Genomic DNA, 27,457 nt, shown 5'->3' on the forward strand with positions numbered 1-27,457 from the left:
CACCTTCTAAAATATAAAGCTTTCAAGAATTAGCCAACGATGCTGCTACCGGATCACTATCCATATGTCAAGCATTCTGCGACAAAAATCACAGGCTTGGCAAAAACTATGTAACATAACATTTCCTGCTGAACCATTTAATGAGGTCATGGTGAAATGAAATATGACCAAGACATGTTTTTCACCTGACGATATTCTAAACCAAATATAATTGACCCAGATGCTATTTAATATTTATATTTATATATTGGTATTGTATAAGGTCATGCTTCATTCTGGATTGTTTACAACATCTTAACACTAATATACTAATGTCTGAGAAAGCATTATTATTAGTTGTGACTAGCCTTCAGTAATTATCAGTTTTTAATATTTAAATTGCACTATGGATGGTTGAGCGTTTAACAAACCAAATCCCAAGGAAAAGCCTAAAATTCAGTATGGCTAATTTTGTGGCATTTTGTAGCTTACTATTCAGTATTGGTTTTGCTCATTGTTTAAGGTTCACACCCTGACCTATTGTCATTTGGACTCTGTTGGATAGTGGATTCATTGGCAATTTTAAACATCTCCTAATTTCAAATATTGTTTAATGAACCACAAGAGTGCACACACTGAAATGTCTCGCCTTCTTTACTAATCATTGATATTATGTTGATAGTCCTAAGTATAAAGCTTATTACAACTGTCACATAAACTTAACATTAACCAAGATAGCTAAACAAAGACCAATGAACCATGAAAATGAGGTCAAGGTCAGATGAACCATACCAGGCAGACATGTACAGCTAACAATGCTTCCATACAACAAATATAGTTGACCTATTACTTATAGTTAAAGAAAAAAAAGACCAGAACACAAAAACTTAACACTGTGTAATGAACCGTACAATTGTGGTCATGGTCAAATTAAACCTGCGGGACTGACAAATAGATCATAATATATTTCCATACACCAAATACAGTTTACTTTTGGCATATGTTATTAGATAAAAAGACCAAAACTTAAAAACTTAACTTTGAACACTGAACCATGAAAATGAGGTCAAGGTCAAATGACATCTGCCCGCTAGACATGTACACATGTACAATCATTCGATACAACAAATATAGTAGACCTATTGCATAAAGTATGAGAAAAACAGACCAAAACACAAAAACTTAACTGTAACCACTGAACCATGAAAATGAGGTCAAAGTCAGAGGACATCTGCAAGTTGGACATATACACCTTACAGTCCTTCCATACACCGAATATACTAGACCTATTGCTTATAGTATCTGAGATATGGACTTGACCACCAAATCTTAACCTAGTTCACTGATCTATGAAATGAGGTCGAGGTCAAGTGAAAACTGTCTGACGGGTATGAGGACCTTGCAAGGTACGCACATACCAAATATAGTTATCCTATTACTTATAATAAGAGAGAATTCAACATTACAAAAATTCTAAACTTTTTTTTCAAGTGGTCACTGAACCATGAAAATGAGGTCAAGGACATTGGACATGTGACTGACGGAAACTTCGTAACATGAAGCATCTAGATACAAAGTATGAAGCTTCCATGTCTTTCACCTTCTAAAATATAAACCTTTTAAGAAGTGAGCTAACGCCGCCGCCGGATCACTATCCCTATGTCGAGCTTTCTGCAACAAAAGTTGCAGGCTCGACAATAAAAATTGAAGTCACGGTCATGTGAAACCTGCTAGTGTGACAAGAACATCTTACAATCATTCCATACACCAAATATAGTTTACCTATTGCTTATAGTATCTGAGTTTCTGACATTATGACTAAACCTTAACATTAACCACTGATCAATGAAATGAGGTCAGGTAAAATGAAATTATAGATCTTACAAGGAAGACATATAACAAATATAGTATCCTATATATCTTTTAAGTAGAGTGCAACTGTTTAAAAAATTTCAAGCAGTCACTAAACCAAGAAAATGAGATCAAGGACAATACACTAACTAGACAGAAACATCTAATAATAAAGCATCAATATTCTAAAATTGAAGCATTACAAAACATAAAGCTATATACAAATAGTATAAGATGTTTTTACTGCAGCTGTCAGATAAGCATCTAATTGACTTTTGACTCGAGCAAAACAAAAAAATTGTTTTTAAAAGAAACAACAACTTTCATTTAATTTTATTTATTTCTCTACGTCTTTTATCACTACAAAACATTAAATATTTCCAGAGAAGTACAAACACTAGCATATGAGGCTCGTTTTCTCATTATGTAATTAATAGGGCACTGAAATCAATAAATATCATCTGACTATAATTAATTTTGAGAGTTTTTTTTGTGTTTTAAAAAACCTAGAGATAAAGAAGGATTTTTTCCAAAATATCAGATTTATAAAGTTACTATTTTGAAAGACAAAGGTGACTCTGAATTTTTACATCAACTATGTTACATTATATTCGAAAAAATCAAATACTCAGTGCTCAAGAAAGTTAATAACGAGAAAATTCAATGCCTCAAACCCAAATCATGTTGACAATATTTGTTCATTTAAAAATCATAAATTGTTTACGCCAGTTCTTGCTTACAGTCAAAAATGTTACATTTATCTTTAAATAATATCTCATTCTATAATTACTTGAAACTTAAATTTTTAAGACTTAATGGTATATATAATAAGAATCAAATTTAACTGATCATAACAAACTATTGTCAACAGCATATGGTGGTGTTAACACATCTCCGTGCAATAATATACTAAAACAAATAACATAAGAAAAATAGGTAAAAGCAATAAAATAAATTATACTTGCATAAAATTGTTAAAATACTTGAATGTTATAACAAGTTTTGTGTAAATCATAACGAATATTACTTCCATCTGAAGTACAGATATAATGCACCACTTATCATATCACTGACAATAGGAAGAAAATTCAGTCTTATCTGCAATCGTCTATAAATAGGAATGGATTTTAACAATGTTTTGTTTAAAAAGAAACATACATATTACAACCAACATCTATAAAATACTTCTATTCTTCCTGTTAGAATGGTATCTGAAATTTTTGTTTTTATCACATTTTTTTTTTAATAAATTCTATTCAAAGGTCTACCTGATAGTATGGTATTTGTAATTTTTGTTTTTATCATATATTTTCTGCTTAATTCTATTCAAAGATCTTCCTGATAGTATGGTATTTGTATTTTTGTTTTTATCACATATTTTCTGCTTAATTCTATTCAAAGATCTACCTGATAGTATGGTATTTGTATTTTTGTTTTTATCACATATTTTCTGCTTAATTCTATTCAAAGGTGGTCTACCTGATAGTATGGTATTCGTAATTTTTGTTTTTATCACATATTTTCTGCTTAATTCTATTCAAAGGTCTACCTGATAGTATGGTAATGTTTTGTTTTTATCACATATTTTCTGCTATCAAATCATAAATACCAAACACATATGCATTAAGTACAGTAATCTACAATCAAACAAATTTCAAAGATACAATGCTTAAAAAGCTGTCAAATTTTCCTCATAATACAGAATAAACATTCTTTCTCACATTAAAAAAGGCTGAATAATATTGTAGTTTAAGGTTTAAGACATAAAATCATATAAAACATGCCAAGAAAGCTAGAAGTACTTAACAGATACAAAACAAGTTTTATTGCAGATAAATATTAGGACTGAAAAATCTATTATTCAAAGTAACAGTAAATTCAGAAATTTTGCATACATGTATAATTGCAATTGTTGAAAATTGGACAGCAATGTGAGATTAATCATTGAAATTTCAGAAAATTCTTACTGCAAATTTTTATTTTTGCAAACCTATCCTGTTACAATAAAAACACCAATAAAACATAACAAAAATTTCTCAATTTACACCAGTTTAATAAGACTGAATTGAGTACACTGCATTGATGTTTTAAATTCTACAAAGCATGTCAATCTTGATGTGTTACAATTCTTCTTCAACTTTTTTTGGTCTTCTCCCAAGAGGAGATACAAATGCTGCGTTCACACATAACACACAATAAATGTCCATTGTCGAAAAGCAATTTGGTCGAAAATGTGTCAAATGTGTATTGTGTGTGAACCCAGAAATATACAATTATTTTCAGTAATATGTCTTTTATAATGTGCATTATGTAATACAATATATATACTGAGTGACTGGCTGGAATGAGTGGACATAGCATTTTTATATACTCATTTGATACATATTCAATGAACACCAGTATTTATGTGTGAACCCAGCATATTGATGACATTTGCTAATTATTTTTATATGTATTACGTTAACACCTGTTATAGCATTGAGACCAATGACAAATTTAAATACATAAAAATGAAACACACAGGTCTCAAAACAATTATTACTTATAAGAATAATACTAACAAACAACATATTTTAACAACTTTATATCAAGTAAAATGTTATATTAAAATTTCTTTAAAATATGACAATAAAATAAAAGTATAAAAGCTTCGAGAAATTAAGAACAAAATAAATTATATACTCTTCAGATTATCAACTTTTATTTTTAAAACTACCTGGAAAATTTCACCCACAAATCATAGTTCAGAAAATACTGTTCTAAATGTAAATAAAAATAGTAATTCCTTTTAAATTTTACAATGTTCTTCACAAGTATTTTTTCATTTTTATTATTATCTGAATTTTTTTTAACTAGTTTATTTACAAAGAAAATTATATGATAAATCAGAATAAAAGAAAAGTACAGATACAACAACAAATTCTCTATGGATACAAAGCACCATAATCAGTGCATTTAATAATAGTATAAAAAATGTTTTAATTATTCCAATAATGTTTGCATACTTATTAGTATAAAAAACAAGGATCTTTATTTCAAAAGAATGCAGGAACTTCTACATAATTTTTAACTTCCACAAAACACCAAGTACTCTTTTTACTTATTAATTAGTTCACTTTTCTCTAATGCATCAATTTTCCTTCATTAAATTTGTTATTTTCTTAATATTTTACTAATGGATCAAAATGTTTCTAAACATCTATTGTTGAAGATACAAATTTAAAATTATTTAAAGGCTGACTATTTTTCAACTCTTATCTAAACAAGAATGTGTCCATAGTACACGGATGCCCCCTCGCACTATCATTTAACATGTTCGCTGGACCGTGAAATTGGGGTCAATACTTTAATTTGGCATTAAAGTTAGAAAGATCATATCATAGTTAATATGTGTACTAAGTTTCAAGTTGATTGGACTTCAACTTCATCAAAAACTACCTTGACCAAAAACTTTAACCTGAGCTTCACACTATCTTTTTCTTTGTTCAGTGGACCATGAAATTGGGGTCAATACTTTAATTTGACATTAAAATTAGAAAGATCATATCATAGGGAACATGTGTACTAAGTTTCAAATTGATTGGACTTCAACTTCATCAAAAACTACCTTGACCAAAAACTTTAACCTGAAGCGGGACGAACGAACGAACAGACGAACGGAGGCACAGACCAGAAAACATAATGCCCCTCTACTATCGTAGGTGGGGCATAAAAATAAAAGCCATACCTTCCAAAATTAAATAATTAAATATAAAATCACAAAGTTCTAATAGAGCTATTGTCATTATTTCTGAATAAGAAACATATCAGTCCCCCTTCCTACCCTCACCATTAGCAAACAGGTTGTTTAAAATCAAAATTATTCATATTTATAATTTAAAAAAAGAAAACCTTTTGCTGTGGTTTTATTTAAAATTATTCTGTGTGCTATTTTTTCACTCTTTTTTCCAAATGATTTCCCCCTTCAAATTTAAGAAGTGCCTTTTAACAATAGCTGTTTGTAAATTAAGATGGTAAAGACACTTAAAATCAAAATCCAATTTGTCCCATTTCATCCCCCCATACACACCTTGTCCCAATTCCTCCTAAAATGATGTCTCACATTTTGTCAAAGCATTTCCAAAATATCTTTTGCATAATAACAGTGAAACCTAATATAAACTTTGTCTGGTTCTATGATATTTTCAAAGGTCACACTAGAACATGTCTAAAGCATTTTTAATCCAGTAATCTGTAACAAACCAATTTTGTATCAAACCCACCTATAATTCCTGGTATTTATAAACATTGAAGTTATTTCTACTCAATTTCAAGCCTGCTGTCAAATCAAGTTTCAATCTCTACTTTTTATCCTATAAAAACGTAGATACCAGATGAATCAGAAGATGGCTTTAAAAGAACATGTGGTCAATGGAGATTCAAATTTTGCATCATTTTCTCATATTCTAAAATTTACATGTGAATTTTGTCTTTGATAAAAAAAATCTGTCATGCTATGATTTCTGACACATCTGTGGACCCATCACATAAAATAATTACTTTTTTTCTATCTTTTTATGGTTAATGACAAAAGTGCATGATAAGCTAAAAGGAATTTTATAGTATGCCCAATATCTTTATGGAAAGTGATCTGGAGTCTCATATTTATCAAATTTAAAATTAACAATACTCCGAATTGTTCATTACATAGTCTTAAAATATCATAACATATTGGAACTGATTTCTGCTAAAACTGAGCAACCACTGTCAAATAAGTAAACTTTGTTTTCTTAACCAATACACTTTTGCAAGAATTTTGAAAACACAAACATTTTAAGGGTTAAGAATGGCTGGCAGACAAATAAAAAATGTTTCAAAATGTTTATGACTAGACTATATGATGACTGTCAAATGCACTGATAGTTTTAACTCATGATTATTTCATAAAAATGCCCCTCAAATAATGATTTAAAATATAAAATAAAAAATAACTTTTCCCATTCATAACAAACAATAATATACTTTCAAAAATCTCAAATTAACTTGGCTTTCAATATTATTTCACTGAGCTGATTGTTTTACCCCTGAGTTGGTCAATTATCTTCACAGAAAGCTTTCTCTCATTAACAATCTCATATCATCAAGCTGTATATTGTATAGTATGAACATTTTAAAAATTCACTTATTTTTTCCAAGATTTCTTTCCCTTCATTTGATTTTTACTGTCAGCATAAACAAAACTATCTTTTCTGCTATAAAATAAGTATGATATGAGATTTAGATACATAAGAAGGAATCTTCTTTTTGAGTAATCAGACAATAAATCAAGTCTTAAATTCGACATTTTTCTGTACTCAGAACATGGCTATACTACCAACTCTTACATTCACTTGTTAACATAGAAACCTTTGCAAGGCCATGCATTTTATAATAGCTGCACTTTCACTCATTTATGAACATACATACAATATCATAAATAATAAAAATATATTCAACAAATAATCTATGTCCCAATATTTTAAATGCCTGCAGCTCCAGACATTTTTGTTAGATGTGGGAGTTTATTTTGAAAGTCTTAGAAATTGACTATCATGTTTATGTTTTGATTTTTTTAAAAGATGATGTAAACTGAACTATTTCGTATTTTCTCCTCAAATCAAGTCTAGACTTACATTTTGCATCTTTAACAGTCAGTGAGAATAATACCCAATGTTTCCCATAATAAAGGCACTAAAACATTTAAGGGACTATCTAAAGAAATAAAAAATGTTTTAAATACTGTACTCCCACATTTACATATAGCAATAATAACTAGCTTTTCATTGGAAAATATTGAGGGACAAAAAGTCAACAAAATCTCATGACTGTTTATGTTTTTTTTGTTAAAATGTAAAAGAACCATTTGCACCAAAAATTCAACATGTTATCAAAATGTAATTACATTTACACAATAAAATTCTTTTGTAAACATAATTTACGGGACTCTTTTCATTCATACTTAACAATAAATAATTTTAACAAAGTAATTGCCTTGATAATTTTCAACTGTACTTAAAATCTCAACAATTTTTTTTGGTTTATTTTTTTTCACATTTTTTTGGTAGTTGAGACAAAAAATACAGATTAAAACTACATGACACACAGCATATAATATATGACCCTGATACACATCAAGAATGTAGTAACACACCTATGTATTGGTCCAATGAAGTATCAAGTTTGGTCAAAATATCAAATGATAGCACATGTTTTATCAATTAAGAAAAAAATCTCAATTATTTTGTATGAAATGCCTTATATTCCTTCCTACGTTAAACTAGTTTCAATAATGAATAAATTGTTGATATTCATTCAAAGCAATTGTTCCAAGCTCATGTTTCTATACCAGCAAAGGCAACATATTCACATATATAGTCCACAAGTGTTAAAATATAATCAATGTGCATTTAATAAGTATATAAAATTGGGTTAGCCAATAATGATGCTAATTTGATTTTTGAAACACAAATATGATAAAATTTTCAACATGTATGGTAAACTGTCTAAATATGACTATTTAAATTCAACCAAACTTGATACTTCAATTTCATTATAAATAAACTTTAAAATATAAAAGACAAAATTTGTCTCTTTTAATATATTTCGTGTGGCCTTTAATGCAATGAAATACATGTATACACAATATCACATATCACTATGACGAATGTTGATTCATAAAGCACTCATTATCAATAATAGGTCAAACATTGGTAATATATAACACAAATAGTCAACAAATTGGTTGCTGAATATAAAAATATGCCATTTGTAAGTACTGAATACTGACAGACTAATACACCTCATTTATACCAAAAAACACAACCTCAGGCAATATAATGTAATATCATGACTATTTAATTTAATCTCGGAAAAATTATAAACCTTTAAACTGTTGATGCAACTTAATGCCCGGACTAGAAAAAGATCCTATTCCTTTTGTTGGCTTCCAATGGTAGGTATTCCCATTCCAGAAGTTAAACATTGCAGTGATTTCAAATTGCAAGATCCATATTACATACATAACACTAATGAAAGACATAAGTCAGACCTGTTTAGAAAAGACCCAAAGCAACATAGTAAGAACTGCTGGGTGTTTCCATCATAAAGTTATGGACCTCTCTCTTCCTGTCATAGGCCCAATTCCTATCTAATATTTTTGATAAATATTCTCTTTAATTGACACATTTTCCTTAAGTTCCTAGTCTCATGAGAATAATTGATAACTACTCAGATTTCAGTCACACAAGCAACTTTTAAACAACTTGATAAATAGATAACATCACCTTGACTATCCGAAACTAGATCAAAAATATTCACTTGCTTTGTACTACAACAGAATAGCTAAATGAAGATCATCTTATTGAGAAAACAAAGTACATAATGGTGTGTTGGCATGAACTATACATAATTCAATTGTAATGACAACTGAGGTGGATTTGTTGTATTCCTCACAATACTCTTACACAAAATGGCAGTGTCCATGCATCAAAGGTTTGACACTTGACTAGCAGTGGTTATGTCCCTTGAGCATGTTCAACAACAATATACAAACTAATGGATCAACACAAAATGATAAAAAAATACTTCAAGATATATATATATGTATATGTACATCAAATTAATAAACTGGTGATATATCTACAAAAAAGTCAAATAAATTCAATTTTTAATTTCAATGCAATATATTCTTTTATTTGTGAAAAAATTAACTCATAGCTTTTCTACATGAAAATACTTCAGATGTATATTGCAGAATAAAATTAAAACATCAACTGCCCAATGCTTACGTATGTCTGGTGTAAATTAGTTTACTGGTCAATTAACTTGATAATATTTTCATATTCTTTAGCTTAACTTTTACTGACCAGGTCAGACTTAAAATTTCCCAATCCCTCAAGAAATGGAGTTACCGAACCTTTTTAAGAATCCTTGTAAATTATGTAATGTGATCATACAACAACAGAATTCCAATACAACATTGTCAACCTTGAATGCAATATTTGACTATTTTGAAAATAATATTAGAACTGTATTTACATACACTCACCATAACCACTATTTACAACAAAATAATGTCCGAAGATTCATTCCATCAAATACACACAGTAATGAATCAATGTATAATGAGTATGATTATATACAAATGAAGCACAACACACAAACACTGACATACAAACATTCATTAATCAACTTATCATAAAATAAAATGCTGATAATTTTAGTGCTTTACTAGCAAAAGTTATTCTGAGGTTCAAAATATTAATCCAATCAAACAAAAAATATGAACTTCTGAAAGTCATTTTATTGTCTAGGTTTCTTGTTGGAATTGAACTCCAAGATGATCATTATTTTGTCTGTTCACACTACTGAACTAATCAGTTTAAATAAGTTAGTGAACCAAATTTTTCAATTTTTCCAAATAATTCCTGGATATAAAAAGTAAAAATTGAAAATGACAATTGAAACCAAAATTCTGCAAAATCACTTGATTTGTTTATTTTAAAAGATTCCTAATCAATCAAATGGTTAAGTAGATAACCCTATATACATTTTCTCTTCATTAAAATAAATGTTCAAACCTAATCAATGTTTAAAAAGAAATGAAAGCATATTTACAAACAAAATATCACAAATAATACTGGCACACATTCGGACATAAACAATTCATAAAAATAAACAAAGTAATTATGATGGAGATATGTGTGATAAAATCTGCAGTTCCCAAGGCTAGCTGCCATTTTTGTCATGATATTGCACACCCTAGCTATCACATTGAGATCAACAATGCATGACAAAATGATAAAAACCTAAGGAACACAAAACAAGTGGGCACAGTCCACTGAGCACCAAAAAAAAGCACACAAATATAAGGTCCATTTCCTTTGTTTTGATTCTTCTAATGTCCATATCACTGAAGAATTAAATCTTGTATGTTTATTTCTCATATATTCTATTCATCTGTTTACTGTTCTTTATAAAACTGATCTTTTTTGCATTCTTTATATTCTTATTTTTTGCTTCTTCCAAATCTTTCATCATTCTTCAGTATTTTCATCACAGTTTTTCGTTGCAGTTTTTTCTTTCTTCTTACTCATTTTCTCATTATTTAGTTTATCTTTCTTTTAAAATTGTTCATTCAACTATTCATTTCTGCAATTTCATAAAGGCATAATTTAGCACAATAACAAAAGTACCTGAAATGAAGAACATCAATTTTGTCTAGTATGACAATTGAACCATTGATAATTTCTTATTCCATTCTATACAAGTTATTAGCATATCTGTGAAACCAGTATATGTCTAAACATATCTATTTTTGGATAAAAAATATAAATGATTATCCATTTCTCACATCATACTGCAAGTAAGGTCAGTGTCTCAATATTGGCACACAATAAATATGTTTCACCAAAAATTGTAAAGTTAAAACACTTCCAATACCAAGAATGTCAGTAAAAACACTTGATTTGGAATTCATTGAACAAATCTGTCATAGAATATACTAATGTCAAAAGTGGATACAGCACCACAGTATAGTAGAAATAAACAACATTATGAAAGCACTTTAGTAAACACCAAAAAATAAAATACAATTCAATAGAACACCATTAATTGCTGCTTGCAATCTGTTTTCTGGCTATGTCTCTAATGAAATCAAAGAGACACTTTTTTGGCATCAAAGTGTTAGGAATGTTTAATACAGCACAATGACATTATAATGTAAAATATAATGGTTTTTACACGATGAATGATGTAAAGCTAGGAAGCTACTCTTTAGGATGGAGAGGAATAGTGAACTTGTGTGAGAATGGTGACAAGTATTTGATTCCAACTTCTGCGAAGACTTTCTTTGAGAAGCCAAGATCACATAAGTATAATTGTGATGACTGCATCACCATGTTTAAAGGAAGTCCAATACTTAGACACCATTTAGCTCTGACTGAATTGGATTCTACTGGTGGGTCCATAGCTAACACAGGAGCTCTGTTTTGGTTAGCCCATTCAACTAAGGTCTTGTACCAGACTTGATCTTTGAGATTTGGTGTTTCCTGATTGTCTAATGCATTTATGATAATGTCAACTGATCCTAATGGGAGATCTGAAAAAAAAAAAATTAAAGTCAAGTGGATTCAATCTTATTGTCTTGTTTGCATTTAGCAAATCTTGGTCAAAGATACAAATGAGCAGAGTGCAATACTTAATGGTTTATAGATTTTTGTAATTTGCAAGGCCATATACAGTAGACTACACTTAATCGCATACTGTTGATTTTTTTCCTGCAAACAACTTTTACCCATTCCTTTAATGTGAAATAATCTGGTTTTCTAACAAGACAGTTGCATTTCTCCTTAATTGTTAATTTTGTCTGACAAATAGGCTATGATTGTTATGTTTTCAAGAGAAAAACTATCTTCAAGAATAAAACTAAATGTGTACAGAGTGAAGTGCATATCTTTATAGATATACAAATGTGATGTCTCTGTAAGATTTGAGATCCTGTTGTCATCATGAAATGTTCTATTGCAATGCAATTCTTACCTTTGAGATTTGAGATCTTTTTCCCATCCGGGAAAGCTCTATTGTGATGTCACTGTTCTTACCTTTGAGATTTGAGATCCTGTTGCCATCACAGAAAGCAAACAGTTTAAGTTCCTCCTCCATATATTTGTTCATTTTGATAAAGTTTGGCAGGACTAGATAGACATTGACGTTATGGTTGGACAGATGTCTGGCACAGTTAATGGCCTGAGTTCCCTGAAGGTGAGGACCACATAATAGCACTACTGTAGGCACCTGATGCCCATTGTTGGGATTTAATCTGAAATTATTACCATTTTTTTTACTACTATGTAATTTTTAAGATCAACAAACAGTGCATAAAAAACCTTATAGTAGATTCTTCATCAAGTTAAATAAATAATCTTATGAGTTTATCTTTTTTCCTTGTAAGTCTGCTGGTTCTTTTAGCCCTTTATTCATAAATTAAGCAATTCTGCAATATTTGGAGGATTACAAAGAATAGTCGAAAACTCAGAAAATGATATTTTTAACATTTGAATAAATAAAATATAAAGATAGCTAAAGATCTAGAGTTATGGTTACTATCCTTTCAATATCAGCAAAACTCTATCTTACCTTGAGAAATTGTTAAAAAATCATTTCATCATTAAGTAAAATATAATGGTGTTTTAATGGAGGTAATTAAAGGATTAAATGATTTTGCAACTGAGCAATTAAAGCATCCTCAGGAAATATTTACCTGTGTGGGCCTCCAAGAAGCTGAAGAACCATTTCACTAGCTGAACGTCCAACCATTTCTATCTGTCTTTCTTGAGTAAACCCAAACTTCTCAGCAGTAGAAAATAAACGACTTCTTAAGTCTGGTGAAATACTAGGAACAACTAGCCCTGTATCTGAAAGGATAAGTGCATTATTCTTATCAGTTCTGTTGAGTTCTTGATCGTTTACAAAAAATATAAACTACAGATATGCATGTTGTATAAACCAAAGAAGGGATTTTAATCGACTTCCCTATCTATTCACCTGCATCATTACTAAGACATCCCTCTTTAATTACCTGTAACAAATAACTGAGACACGCTTGTTTTTATTTACCTGTAACAAATAACTGAGACATGCCATGTCCATTTGGTACTTTGATCTGCTGGAGAACTGACTTTTTGGTTTCAAGCACATTTTCATCATGTCTGTACTTCAGAGGCTTTTTTGGTTCATTGGCCCGGGTTATTTCTGGTCCAGAGTTTTCTATTTCTTGAAATACAGCTTTTTTGTCAAACAAAGCCAAATTTTTTTCAAAATCAAATTCATCCATGCAAGACTGTGTTGGAGCACTAAAGCAACAATCGTCCCTGGACTGTGATCTTTTACGGAAGTCTATCTTTCTTGGAGTTGATTGTTTCTTGTTCCGATTTTCAGTGGCTAAAATTAAAGAATAATTTGAGTTAAATTGACTCAGGGTATCTCAACTCCAAAGCGAGACATATTCTGCAATATTTGCCACTGGACATTAAACACAAATCCCTCTATTAATAATCATATTAACCTGACTTGTTCTTACGTCAGCAACATTTCAAGAATACAGTGCTAAAAACATCAATCAACAACTGAATTAATAAAATAAAATTTTAACACAGTACTGTATAAATGATAGACATTTTTAATTCAGTATATAACTTACCAGAATTGAGACGAGGTCTCATTGTTTGGTCCTCTTTTGTAGGTGTGTAACTATCAGCATTTCTTCCATTATCATATGTGGGTGTATGATTTCTCTCCTGAAGGATGTTATTTGGTGAATATCTGGCTTTGTATTTACCATTAGCATTAGGAGGAGACTTCCTGTTGCCATTACCATTAATAAATTCATTGGGAGAATATCTTTGCTGATATTGACCATTTGCTGGTGATTGTCTATTATTGTAACCAACATTAGGGGGAGATAGTCTTTGAGTATTTAGAGGAGAAATTCTCTGTCCATTTGGAGGAGAAATTCTTTGGCCATTTGGAGGAGAAACTCTTAGTCCATTCGAAGGAGATATTCTTTGTCCATTTGAAGGAGATATTCTCTGTCCGTTTGATGTTTGTTTATAGCCATTTTTTCTTTGTCCATTTCTTGGAGCACTATTTTGTACATTGGGACCATTGTCTTGTGGAAATATGAATGTTTCCAAACTGCATACTTTAACAGGAGAAGGACATTCTGAGTTATAACTAACTGTTAGAAGCTTGGAAGGTGTGGCTTCTTTTAAAACTGCCTCTTCCTTGTTTTTGATGATTTTTAACTCCTTTATATCACTGCCACTGTGAAAAGAGTAAAATAAAATCATAGGTTTGAATTTTCATCAGGACATTAATTGAGCAGTATTTTCATGTAACGTAAGTTAAATAATGAAAAAATATCAGGAAGAGGCTACATTGTCAGGTTTTGCACTCTTTTCCACTGAAACCGACCATAAGATCAGATTTGCCTTATAAATGTACTTTCTTTTAAAATATTTTCTTTAAACACTTTAAAAAAAAGTCATATCAGCTTCAAATTTCAACACAGTTCTGTCAAATATGTTTATTTGTAAATCATTTTTGAATTTGCAAAATTTCATGATTCAGATTAAGCATGTTAATTTGTTAAAACATTACAATGCAGATGAATTAAAACATTAAATAATGTCATGATTAATGACAAAATTGAAAACCTGGTTAATTTTTGCCTCCATATTTCTATTTTATTCTTACCTGATTGTAATGCCTTGTACATCACACTTTACACCATTTCTGTAGGCCTGAGTGATTGAAACCATCTGCGTTGATTCATCAATCTTAGACACCAGACCTTGGTAAGTACCCAGGGTCTCACCACAGTCCAAAGACACTATACTTCCAACAAAACCAGTACACATTTTAACCTGTGAAAAAATAAAATGCAAAATGGATCATGGTGATTATGATGAATACTGTGACTTTATATTGTTTTCATTCAGTATCAGAAGTGAGTCTTGTATAGAGCATATTAACATCCAACTGTTCTTGACATATTATCATCCTGAAATGCTGAATGGTTGCAGTGACAGGAAAACTTGTATTTCCTGGTCGTACACAAAGGTATCGGGATCGTTCGCCCTAATTACATGTTCGCCCTAGGTTCGTTCACACTGAGTTTGTTCGCCCTGGTAATCCGTTCGCCCTGGGTTCGTTCGCCCTATTTTCATTTATGATATGTACAATGTATACGTTACATTAATGAAAGAAATATATATTTATATATATTAAAATTTATGTATATATATCTATTAAAAGTTAAATACAGAATATTAATGAAATAAAATTCTTGGCTGCATTGTTACACTTTATTTTATAATTACTGTTAATTACTGTTGATTGAATTTTGATTGCTGATAATTTGAAATCTTTGATATCACTGATTGTTATGTGAATTGTCTTTGATGGATTAATAATGAAAATAACATTTTCTCAAATAAAATTTTTACAAAGTTATTGCCCACTAGACAACGTTCAGACGCTGCAGTAAAGAATTTTAGATCAATTAACACTTTGAACTTTGAACACTTTCTTATGTATAACTTTAGTGCTCCTAATGTATCATTTTTATTGATAAAATCATGTGTGGAAATGTAAAGTAAAAGGATGTGTGATAGTGATTTCCTAGTAACGTAATTACATACAGATACTAACTTAGTTCTCAATAGTTCGTAAATATTCGGCGAAATTGTAGACTGACTTCAATATATTCAAATTAAATACACACAACGTACACTATAATAAAAAATAAAAATCAGGGCGAACGGTCTCAGGGCGAAACGGAACTAGGGCGAACAGTAACTAGGGTGAACCGAAATCAGGGCGGACGGACCCGGATTCGTACACAAATAACAGAACTCTGGATCAAGCAAATTACTCATTACATGCAGTTTACTTTGTAGAAATCACAAATGTACATTGACATGATACATTTTATGTAGATGTTAATTTTTCAAGGCTCAAAGAATTTAAGACAAAATGCAAGCATTGTTTACCAACAAGCATGTCTAACTCGTGATTGGGATTTGACTTATACTCAACCGCCAAGTGCAGATTTTCTCCTCGGATCATTTTGCTCAAATTATGTATTTTTCTTTCTGTACTTTTCAGATGCACAGGAAAGGTTTGTCTACAATTGTACAAAGTAGATTTTTGAGGTGTGAAGACAACCATATTTGTCTGTTCTTTACACTGAAACTTAAAATGTACATAATAAACCATATTTTTGTAAAAATTCGACATTAAATAAATGTTTGGCCTTGGTTAACGTCTTTAGACTTAGTGTTAATAACAGTAACAATAACACATATTGACTATTGTAACGGTTCTGTAACAGGAACACAACTTTTCTGTGATATTAGAACATATTGATATTGTACAATCAATCTCAAAGTATTTCTACTGATTAACATGTAATAAGACAATACAAAGACTATCATAATCTTGCTATTAACGGTGCTGACCACAAATCAAATCAGCTGTAGAAATAGTAAACAAAGGACCCAAACAAACGAAACTAGGTCACAGTCAGTTGAGAACTTTACCTATCAATTTTGTATTTGAAATGCTAAATTATATTTCCAGAATAGTTACATATGATGTCTTTTTTGCTATCAAGTGTGTTTATCTTACCTTTAGTGTCACCTCTTTACTATTTACGTTGTTTTTCAAAGAATATTTCACAACTTTCCACTGTTTTTCAACATGTCTTCCAAAACCGCATACAACATTGAAAACCAAGGCTATTGTATTTTTTTTGAAGTACAACAAATATCATTAAGAAATCAGTACCATCTTAATAATAAAAATAATTAACAGTCAAATTCGAACAGGTTATGAGAAAAAAAAATGGTTGTAACTATCATGAAAATAATTTATTTAAACGACCTTGAGTGATACAAGCGACTTAAGTATGCTGACAGATGTCAGGTCGTCTGTTGTTTTGTCCTGTATCGTTGTAGGATAGGACCTCTGGTGACGACCTTTTTCTAAAATTTTCGTTATCTCTTTTTCACATGAAATATTCAGATATCAATTTTCTTAAACACTACTTCATGTTTTAGTGTCAGCTTTATAGTTTATGTTGCTAAAGAAGTTGTTTTATTTATAATATTAAAGTTACTTGCATGCTACTAGTTCTAGTACTAAGAGGGTGTTAAAGGGTTATTTTTCGCAATGTTTTGTGCCTTTTTTAACATGTTTTCATGTTTTGTCGTTTTATTTCTCATTTTCCGGTATTTTGGTCGATGTTCGTGCTTTATGTTTCCCCTTATTTATTTTCTGTGTTTCATGTTGGTAAGATCTCCTAATTTCTAGCTAGTGGTTGTCTAGCATTGATTAAAAAGTAATCTGGGACTTATTAAGTCAGTCTAGATGTTTTTGTTAATTTATATGTATTAATGCAATTCTAATTGTATACTGTATGGTAAATGACATAAAATGTTATATAATATTTAAGTCCATCAAATTACTAAAAAAAAAATTTTATATATTCAGATGCCTCTAGCGGGTGCTAAAACGTGACTATAGGTGTTCATGTCCATTAATAATGACTGCATGTACTTTTAGTACTTTTTTTTCTTTATATTTATGTGCAAATTGTTTTTGCAATTTTCATTTCATGTGTTTTTGTCAAATAACACTGAAAACTAAATATAAACGAGATACATGAATCCCTAAAAAAGGGGCTGCATCTTGCAAGTCACTCACAGTTAAAGCAATTTGATGTGAAGACAAGCTTTTGTTTTTGAAATTTCCTACATTGTACATGAGGCATTTGCCTAAATGTAATTATGACCCTGTTATAAAAGAGAGGTAAATGTTCCTGAGACAATATATACCTCAAGTTAAATGAAACCCATTTTCAGACATTTCTAGTAAAATTAATATTTATTAATTGTATTACATGTATTAAAAGATTTGTGAAGTTTTTCCTGAAAAAATCAGGGTCCTGATTTGCAAATTAAAAGTTACCATTAATGATCACTAAATTAAATGGGTTACACTTTATAAATACAAATAATAGCCAGGAAGGTTAACACTAACATAAAACTTAACAACTACTACTATGTCATGATCTTAACATGTTGTGATTAATATGAACATATGATACTGTGAATTACAGCACACATATAACTTATGTCTCACAAAAAGCCTTCACCATTCAATATGAATACAAAGATATGTTGAGACAGCAAACTAACAACAAAAATAACAAGAGACATATTTAGAGGATCACATAGACACTAACAATAGACAGGTGTCTATACAATATGCCTAGCTTCTTCACTAGTCCATGTAGGATAAACAATCAACCTGTACTAAAGCTGAAAAAAAATTACATAAAACATAATTCAAGATATGACCTACCTACAACAACTGTTAAGGCTCGGGCGGCCTAATCAAGATAATTAACACCAAAATTTGAAGAAACCAAAATCAAAATTGGGAGCATGAAAACCCAAACAACAGAGTATTTTAGTTTTAGTATTACTTTAATTAGTTCAACAATTTGTTTCTATTTCAGGAAATAATGACAGGGTTTAACTTATATGAAAACAAAAGTAAAAGAAACTGGAAACAGTTTAAAGGGAGACAAAGAATGTTCAATCTACAGCTTTCAGGTACTAGAATATTCTATATGATAAAAATACCAAAGGACAACAGAGTTCACATTTGCCATTCGCTTGAATTTCAAATTTAACATAACTTCTAAATGTGTGAAACTTGGTTCTTCAATGAATCTATCAGTTTTAACACAAATACTATATAATGAATTTATTATGTGATGTTCCAAAAAGAATTTTATAAAACAAATTTTAAACAAATATTTTTGATATAACTATCAATACCAACAAACTTCTTTAAGGTGGACAGCAAACAGTTCTTAATAATTTCTAATAATATTCCTTGAATATTTTTTAACAGGGCAGGGGTGTGTCTGTCTTAAAGTTGGTTGCATGTAATTTTGCAAGTCTATTTCTCTGATTACTGTTCAACCATAACAGTACTTTTAGTAGAACATTATCCAACAAATAATCACCTTGACCTGCAATTCATTCTTCAATATAAAAATAAAGGACATGTGGTTTAACTGCCAATCAGACTACAATCCTCCGACAGAGTTCCAAATAAAGTGGATGTAAGCAATAATAGGTAACCATACAACCTTCAACTATGAGAAAAACTCATACTGAATAGTCGGCTATAAAAGGCATGATAAAGGTAAAACAATTCAAAAGAGAAAAATAACAGCCTGCATGATTTATAGCAATACTATTGAAAAAAAATAATAAAAAAAATATATATAGAAAAATTAAATAAAAATAAATAATCTTGAAACAAAGAAAGATGGAAAATTTGATAATAGAAAATATATGACATATCAAAATATTGATTATAAAAAACTATATAATTTTGTTAATATACCCTTTATATTAAATTCTTAATAAATAATAAATTTGGAAACATATACCAGGCATGGGCCAGAAAGTAAACATCAGTATGAAGAAAAAAAATCTGACTTTCAAAATGGTGGCCTTTTTCTTGGCTACAGACTGGTAGAATGTGGAATCTAATCCTTTAAAATATTTGTAAATTTTTTACCTATTTACTCTACTGGTAGAAAATAAATTAAAAATCTTGATAACATCTTGAAAAACACTCAACAAATATTGCTTTATTTGTGGACATAAGAAATAAAGGAAATGTATTCTCTGACAAAATGTCAATAGAGATTATCTTCTCAGAGGCCATCTCCCCCTAGTTGATTATGTATCATGGTAGATGTTATTCCCCTTCATCTAATCCTTCCATGCCACCTAAGATACTTAAGTATGATCAAGGTCATCTGTCCAGAGGTTATCTCCCCTTAGTTGATTCTGGTTCATAGTAGATGTTATTCCTTATTGATATGATTTTAGTAGGTTTTTCTTTAAGAATGGGATTTTGAATAAATAAGCATATTCACCTGCTGAAAAAGGAAATTCACTGCGCAAAACAACACAAGCTTTGATTTTGGTAAAAACCATTTGATGTATAATTGGTTTTGGTAAATAATTGCTATTACATACATTTCTCTCGGAAGATGAAATAAAACAATTATTGTCCTTTGTTTGGGTAAATATATTGTTTAATTGATTTAAAAAAAACAGATATTCACTTCGGCCATTGGCCTCAGTGAATATCAGTTTTTTAAAAGTCGCTAAACTACATATTTACCTCATCAGTAGACAGTAATTGTACACTATTCAAAACCACACCACCTGAGATACATATGTATGATAGAGGTTATCTCTCCAGAGGTTATCTCCCCCTAGTTGATTCTGTATCATAGTAAATGTTATTCCCCTCCACACCACTTAAGATACATATGTATGACAGAGGTTTTCAGTCCTGAGGTTATCTCCCCCTAGTTGATTCTGTATCATAGTAGATGTTATTCCCCTCCACGCCACCTAAGATTCATATGTATGATAGAGGTTTTCAGTCCAGAGGTTATCTCCCCATGTTGATTCTGTATCATTGTAGATGGTATTCCCCTCCATGCTACCTAAGATACTTTTGTATAATAGAGGTTATCTGCCTGGAGGTTATCTCTCCAAGTTAATTCTGTATCAAGGTAGATGTTATTCCCCTCCACTCCACCTAAGATACATATGTATGGTAGAGGTTTTCAGTCCAGGATTATCTCCCCCTATCCTAAGATACATATGTATGACAGGAATCAAGCAAACAAACTTGTCACTGATACCTTGATAAACCTTTTAATTAAATGCTTTACTCTCAGTAGAAATGGAATTTTAACATAAATGTATTTCATATATACAAAGGATTTTATCAGCAGTCAAGAATATAAATGATTTAATCTGTCTTCTAAACGTAGATAAATCAATAAAGAAAAATGAGACTTAGCACCTGAGATTGTATGAAGGAAAATAACAAGCATTAAGATCTGATTAGCCAAAATTCCAAAGACTTCCATGTTGTCAAATAATCAATCACTTACCGTCTACAGTCTAGTGATTGTTAATCTTTGAAATGACAGAAGCAAAGGTATTTATATTTAAAAAAAAAACAATACCAAGAGGCTCCTTTTGATTTTAATTCATGAAACAACATTATTTTTATGCCCTTTCTATAAAGATAGTAGGGGAGCATTAACTTTTCCAGTATGAGGTTTTATAGTATGTGTCTCTCCACCCCTGATGAATTACACGGCCAATACTTTAATACAAAGAAATACTACTGATAAGTAATTTAAAATTAAAATCCTTTTTATGGGTAGATAAGATTTTAGATATTTTTTCACTAACCGTATGACTTATTTGAATAGTAAAAGTTTGTTGAATGCTTGTCAGTCAGAAAATTAACTAGGTAACAACACATGTAAATTAATGACTGTACTTGACTTCTACATGTACCCTTGCCAGAATTAGTATTAGTAAAATTCAGATATATTATATTTGTTTTATGGTTTTTATTACGTTTTGTTTGTTGAAAAAGAAATCCCTATGAAAGTAATCTTCTGTTTAAAGCATAAGAATATGATGGATAACTAGATGCATTATAAGCACAGCTTGAATGTGTTACGGACCCCTCCGTGCTCCTCTCTGATCCTTTAGTCTAACCTCACTCTCAATAATAGACACATAAAATTGAAAAAAGTATATACAAAACACCATTTTAAGACTGACATTTCATTTACTGGTTTGAAGAAAGAGTTAATAATGTTGATAGACTGAAGCACAGACGGACAGACACCATCAATATGATACTCCCTTCATTGCAAGTGTGGGTTTGAGAGTAACTTGAATATTATATTGAGGACTAGATTATAGACTTTTGTACTTATTTGAATGACTTAATTATCTTCAATTTTTTTTTTATAAATTATGAATTTTCTTTATATCTGAAGTATGCTTAAATGTCAAAATACATGTTTATATTTTTTTGTAATTTTGATGAAAATTGTGATGGAATATTTAATTGGCAGTTTGTAAAAGATAGAAATTAGTTATATTATTAAGTTTGTTACTTTTAAGATAAATTAAGTATTAAGCTCTATTAGAAAAGTGTCAGTTTTGATGAAAATGACAAGGTCATGTATTATGATGTATTTATACCTAAATTGGTACTGTTACATAGAATTACCAGCTGTCAGAAATGAGAAGATGAAAATGTTTCCTATGATGTATTTAATTAAATTTAAACATAGTTAGTTGTAGGCATTGAATGAATGAATGGAATATTACATAACACCCTAGCTTCTAGTTATATATCTTAATATTAAATGAGGATCTAAATATCAGACATTTAATAAACTTGACAGTGAAAGTTATCAAAAATTGTTTTTGGAAAATTTCCCGAATATTGATGATAACATTGTAAGAATCCCCCATCAATTTTTACCTGAGAACTTATTTACCTGTAATTTTACCTAGGAAATGTATTTTCTCTGATGTTTTACACTTGACTGAGCAACATTGAATGTTATTACAAACTTTTTTGTGTTTTCACATTCTTAATAACAGACAGAACATCATATATAATTTATTGAGTGGTGATAATCTTGGCTTTAAGTTGTTTTTTATTGACACAGGAGGACAGTTGGAATATACACCACAATTATTCTGTCAACTTTGCTTCACGTCCCCACCCACACAGTCCCACCTGAACGCACATTTGATGAATGGAGATGTAATTAGTGAAGTGGAAATATTTGTCATATTTGTAAGTAAACAATTAATACTTTATTGATCATTCATTAATCGGACAGTACATATAATTGTTGTTATTCCCTGTGGTAGAACTGGGATTATTGTTCCTAATGGAATATCAACGTAAGTTGAAAATACTGTATAAATGTCATAATTTTATAAAAGCTAATATAATGTCGAAAATAATGCCAATTCATAATAGACCGATCCTTATATAATCAAAATATTGACATTATTTCTGCACATATGATAAAATATAGGATTGATATGTGCAGCATCTTGCTTTAACTGCTGTCATTCCAAAGCAGATTTTACAGGTATGTTAGAACTGGCCCCAAACTTTTTAAGGTTATACAATTTCAGAGAGCAAGTAACAGACTATAATTTAAACTTGGAATTATTTTTAATTATGGAATTTGTGTAATTTCTTGTGCTTGAAATTTTAAATTAATTTCATGTTTATTCTGTAGTAAAAAGTTTTGAGTGGCGAATAAAATTTTCCATCCAATGTATTTTGTATAGATAGTATTGTGCGAGGCAGTCAGTACATTCTATTGAAAATGTTCTATCTTCTTTGTAATAGAAAGTGTTGTGCATGGCACAGATAACATAAAATTCATTAAAAATTTCAAGCACAAGAAATTATGCAAATTGCATAATTAAAAACAATTCCAAGTTGAAATGATAGGCTGTTAAGTGTCAATTTTTGTTAATTACTCTAAAGAAATAAAGAGTTTCTGTATGATTGCAAGTTTGACAAATATCAACCAATATCAAAAAGATGCAAGAGTAAATATTTTCCCATCTGCAGCAAACCCTCTCATATTTTACATAGTTTAAGAGAAATATATTTACTTGAATAAATCATATTTTACTAGTAAAACATTTCTATATTTTTATCTATATTCATTTAGTTTCATAACTGATTAATTTTACCATTTTCTTTTAAACTAAGGAAATAAGTAATGCAAGCCATTTAAATGCAAAAAAAGATATGATATGTTTGTCTGTGTTTACTTAAGACTTTATCCCATAATTTGAAATCAAATTAACGATATTTCAAGGAGGCGTATTAAAGTACATTTAGTTTTTGCCAATTTAAAATGTGTAAAAAGTATTTGTGATAAATTATTCAGACTGCGTTTGTTTGTCTGAAATTCATGATAAAAAAACAAGAATTTTCTAGTTTGTAAATGTAAAAACCAACTTTATATCAAACTTATCTGGATTGATCACCATGGTTATCGATGATAGATTTACACTTAATGTCCAGTGGCAAGTATCAAATGCATACTTGTGACAAAAAAATTATAATGTGATATTGATAATTGAATATAAAGTGACATAAACCCTGCTTTAAATAACCTTAAAGGTTGTATTTTTATATAAACCCATAGGAACTTCTAAAATTATATTCTAGAATGGAAAGTTCACATGCACTACTATTTTAAGTCAAAATACTGTGCAGCATATTTTCAACACTTGTATTGCAGCCCTGAACTTCTGAAAGTTTAAACTTATACTGAAACCCCTATCTTCACTTTGGGTCTTTCTCAGAATTCAAGGCGATCACTATTATTTATACTGGTAACATTCCAAAGTTATGTCTCTATATCTGTGAACCAGTATGTAAACAAAACAAAATATCTATGATAATAATATATCTCCCCATTGGAGTTGTGGTTTATGAAAGTATTTACAAAGTGCAACCTAAATGAACTTTAGAATAATAGCCAAATCCGTCTTACATGTCTTAGGTCAACTTTGCCTGAGGGAGTTGAAACGTTATAATTCATAAATGGACAATTTTAAATAGTTATTTATAAATCATGTTAGTACCAAAGTATACTAAAAGAGTACTTTTGTCCTGAGCAATTTTCTTGGTGTGATATACTTTTGTCACTTACAGCCGATTGCATTGAGTGTAGGTAAAGTTAATATCTTTGGTTAGCTTGCTTGCTAGCTGAACCATGAAGTCATTATTATGTTAGGTAAAGCTACCACTATTAAGAATAGTCTAGTCAGACCAATCTATCTGTCTGTAGGACTAGGCTACTCTAAAAGGAGGGTAGTATACCTTACCTAATAATGACTTCACGGTTCTACTAGCAAGCAAGCTAACCAAAGATATTACACACTCAATGCAATTGGCTGTAACTGTTGAATACAATAGACCTTTACATACATAGATGGGAATATGTGAGATTTGTGTAAAAGGCAAACTGGACAGTAACCAACACACAACATGGATAGAAAACATGAATATCCTGAATTAAGATCTAAGACTTTCATTGAGCATAACTTATAACATTGCTTATCACAGAAGAAGAAATAACCCATGCGAGAGTGATTGAACTGACTAAAACATGGCTTGTCACAGCAACAAAAACTGGAATTCACAGACCTAGTTATTTTTGGCTTCAGTAAACAGTGTGACAAAGTTTGATATACTATCGTATATTTTTCTAAATAAAAGATCAAGTTTCCTATCTGATATAGACTTATAGTATACCTTAATTTATTACAAACATGTAGTTGTAGAATGTAGGAAAGAAAATCACAGGACAAAAAGTCAAGTCAGATTTCAGAAATTATTAACTATTATTTACTAAAGGTTTTTTATGTGTTTTTGTTTAACAATTATATATTGAACAGTTTTGTACAAAAATTATTAGGAGGTAATCATATCTTATTTGAGTAAATAAGCTGTCCAAGTGGCTGGTTTGTTGACTAGGCTCATGGTGCCAAGAAATATACCGGTACAAGAAATGTATAATTATAATTTGATAAATCATCATTTAACATTGCAAATTTTTGTCTTATATATTCAAACCATGGTAAACTAATTTGTTGTGACTTAGTGACAGAGTGTGCTGTTAATTTTGTTACTTTTTGTCCTATCAATTTTGTGAGCTTTTGTCATGTGACTTGTGGTTCTCTAAAACTTGTGATATTCAATCTTATTAATTTTGATACACTTTGCACTGTGACTTTTTTTGTCTTATCAATTTTATGCCCTTCTGTCTTGTTACATTTTGTCTAATCAATTTTGTGCCCTTCTGTTTTGTTACATGTTGTCTAATCAATTTTGTGCCCTTCTGTGGTGTTTATTTTTATCTTATTAATTTTGTGCCCTTCTGTCCTGTGATATTTTGTCTTATCAATTTTGTGCCATTCTGTCCTGTTAATTTTTATCTTCTTTATTTTGTGTCCTTCTGTCCTGTGTCTTATCAATTTTGTGCCATCCATCCAATGACATTTTTTCTTCTTCAAATTTGTTAATACCATTATGGTATGACATTTTTCTTATGTGATTTTTTATTCTATACCATGTTATTATCATTATTATAAGTATGTATTAACTATGCATCAGTATTAGTGCTATTCAAATGATTAGTTTTATTTGAATACCTGCTGCATAGAATTTCTATATTTTTAAAGGTGTGTAGATTGAAAAATGTTATATTGATTTACATGTTGAAATGCAAAATAATTCATCTATATACATATATACCTGGTTGTTATGATGATGATAACTAAGCTAAAATTATCAATTTTTATATGTTATAAGTTACGGGAATGATCCGTTTATTATAGGATATATTAATTTAATTTTTTTAAAAGCTTAGAAAATATACGTGTACAAGGCAGTTCATTTGGATGTCCATTTCACAGTCTCCATCTAGCCAATGTGTATTTTTTTATTTTATATATTATGTTGATAGAATCATCATTGAATTGTATCATCTACACTATTGATGGATGAAATTATGTAAAAAGGAGAGAAACTATTTTAAAAAGTTTGTTTAAAAGATCAGAAAAAATATCTAAATAACTCAATAAAGGTAACAATAGTGTGTTCTATCCACTGCTTATTACAACTCAATAAAGGTAACACTAGTGTGTTCTATCCACTGCTTATTACAACTCAATAAAGGTAACAATAGTGTGTTCTATCCACTGCTTATTACAACTCAATAAAGGTAACAGTGTGTTCTATCCACTGCATATTACTTAAATAAGGCAGATTTTACAGTATTGTGTTCTGTCTCCTACTTTCATGTTGCTTATGTGACGGAGACAAAAATGAGTAATGTTAGCGACATTTGGACATGTCACATGAGCAACAACATCTTTAAAAGTTAAAATGTATGCACACAGTGATGTTTAATATATGCCTGGAGTAATAAAATTGTACAGTCTGGTTTAGAATTTCTAAATATACAGAATGTCATTTGCAGGTGTACTTTATATCAAATGAATACACAAGAAACCAAAAAATTAGTAACGTTAGCGACATTTGGACATGTCACATGAGCAACAACATCTTTAAA

General features: G+C 30.0%; 2 protein-coding genes across 7 annotated transcripts in view; one reads left to right on the top strand and one right to left on the bottom strand.

Moving 5' to 3' along the window:
* Window positions 1-2,151: 2,151 nt before the first annotated feature.
* Window positions 2,152-17,141, bottom strand: LOC143071741 (enhancer of mRNA-decapping protein 3-like). 4 transcript variants are annotated; one of them, XR_012976964.1, is made up of 8 exons: window positions 16,447-16,584; window positions 15,103-15,272; window positions 14,048-14,670; window positions 13,465-13,788; window positions 13,109-13,262; window positions 12,450-12,667; window positions 3,238-11,947; window positions 2,152-3,098 (listed from the first exon to the last, which is right to left on the bottom strand). XR_012976964.1 is itself a non-coding variant. In XM_076246263.1 (7 exons), the coding sequence occupies exons 2-7, from the start codon at window positions 15,264-15,266 to the stop codon at window positions 11,616-11,618; spliced, it is 1,815 nt and encodes a 604-aa protein (XP_076102378.1). In that variant the 5' UTR covers window positions 15,267-15,272; window positions 17,038-17,141; the 3' UTR covers window positions 2,152-11,615. The 4 variants fall into 4 exon arrangements, 3 of the variants coding, with proteins under 3 accessions (XP_076102378.1, XP_076102377.1, XP_076102379.1); XM_076246263.1 differs by lacking the exon at window positions 16,447-16,584 and adding an exon at window positions 17,038-17,141 and having other exon boundaries at window positions 2,152-11,947; XM_076246262.1 differs by having other exon boundaries at window positions 2,152-11,947.
* Window positions 17,142-18,915: 1,774 nt separating this feature from the next.
* LOC143071744 (uncharacterized) overlaps window positions 18,916-27,457 on the top strand; it is a 57,287-nt gene continuing 48,745 nt past the window's right edge. The window contains exons 1-2 of one of the 3 annotated variants that reach the window (XM_076246268.1): window positions 18,916-19,028; window positions 23,006-23,136. The gene's annotated coding sequence lies outside the window, so the exon portion shown is untranslated. Of the gene's footprint in view, window positions 19,029-22,849; window positions 23,137-23,172; window positions 23,247-27,457 lie in introns of those variants that run through there. The other 2 variants (XM_076246270.1, XM_076246271.1) reach the window with 2 other exon arrangements.

This window comes from Mytilus galloprovincialis, chromosome 4, assembly GCF_965363235.1.
Source record: "Mytilus galloprovincialis chromosome 4, xbMytGall1.hap1.1, whole genome shotgun sequence".
Taxonomy (NCBI): domain Eukaryota; kingdom Metazoa; phylum Mollusca; class Bivalvia; order Mytilida; family Mytilidae; genus Mytilus; species Mytilus galloprovincialis.

Bases quoted from the DNA above. Each gene is read 5' to 3' on its own strand.
- LOC143071741 (XM_076246262.1), bottom strand. From the start codon at position 16,578: ATGGTTGTCTTCACACCTCAAAAATCTACTTTGTACAATTGTAGACAA. The intron at 14,671-15,102 runs GTAAGAATAAAA...CTCTTTTCACAG, and splicing joins GTACAAGGCATTACAATCAG to TGGCAGTGATATAAAGGAGT. The intron at 13,789-14,047 runs GTAAGTTATATA...CTTTAATTTTAG, and splicing joins GAGACCTCGTCTCAATTCTG to CCACTGAAAATCGGAACAAG.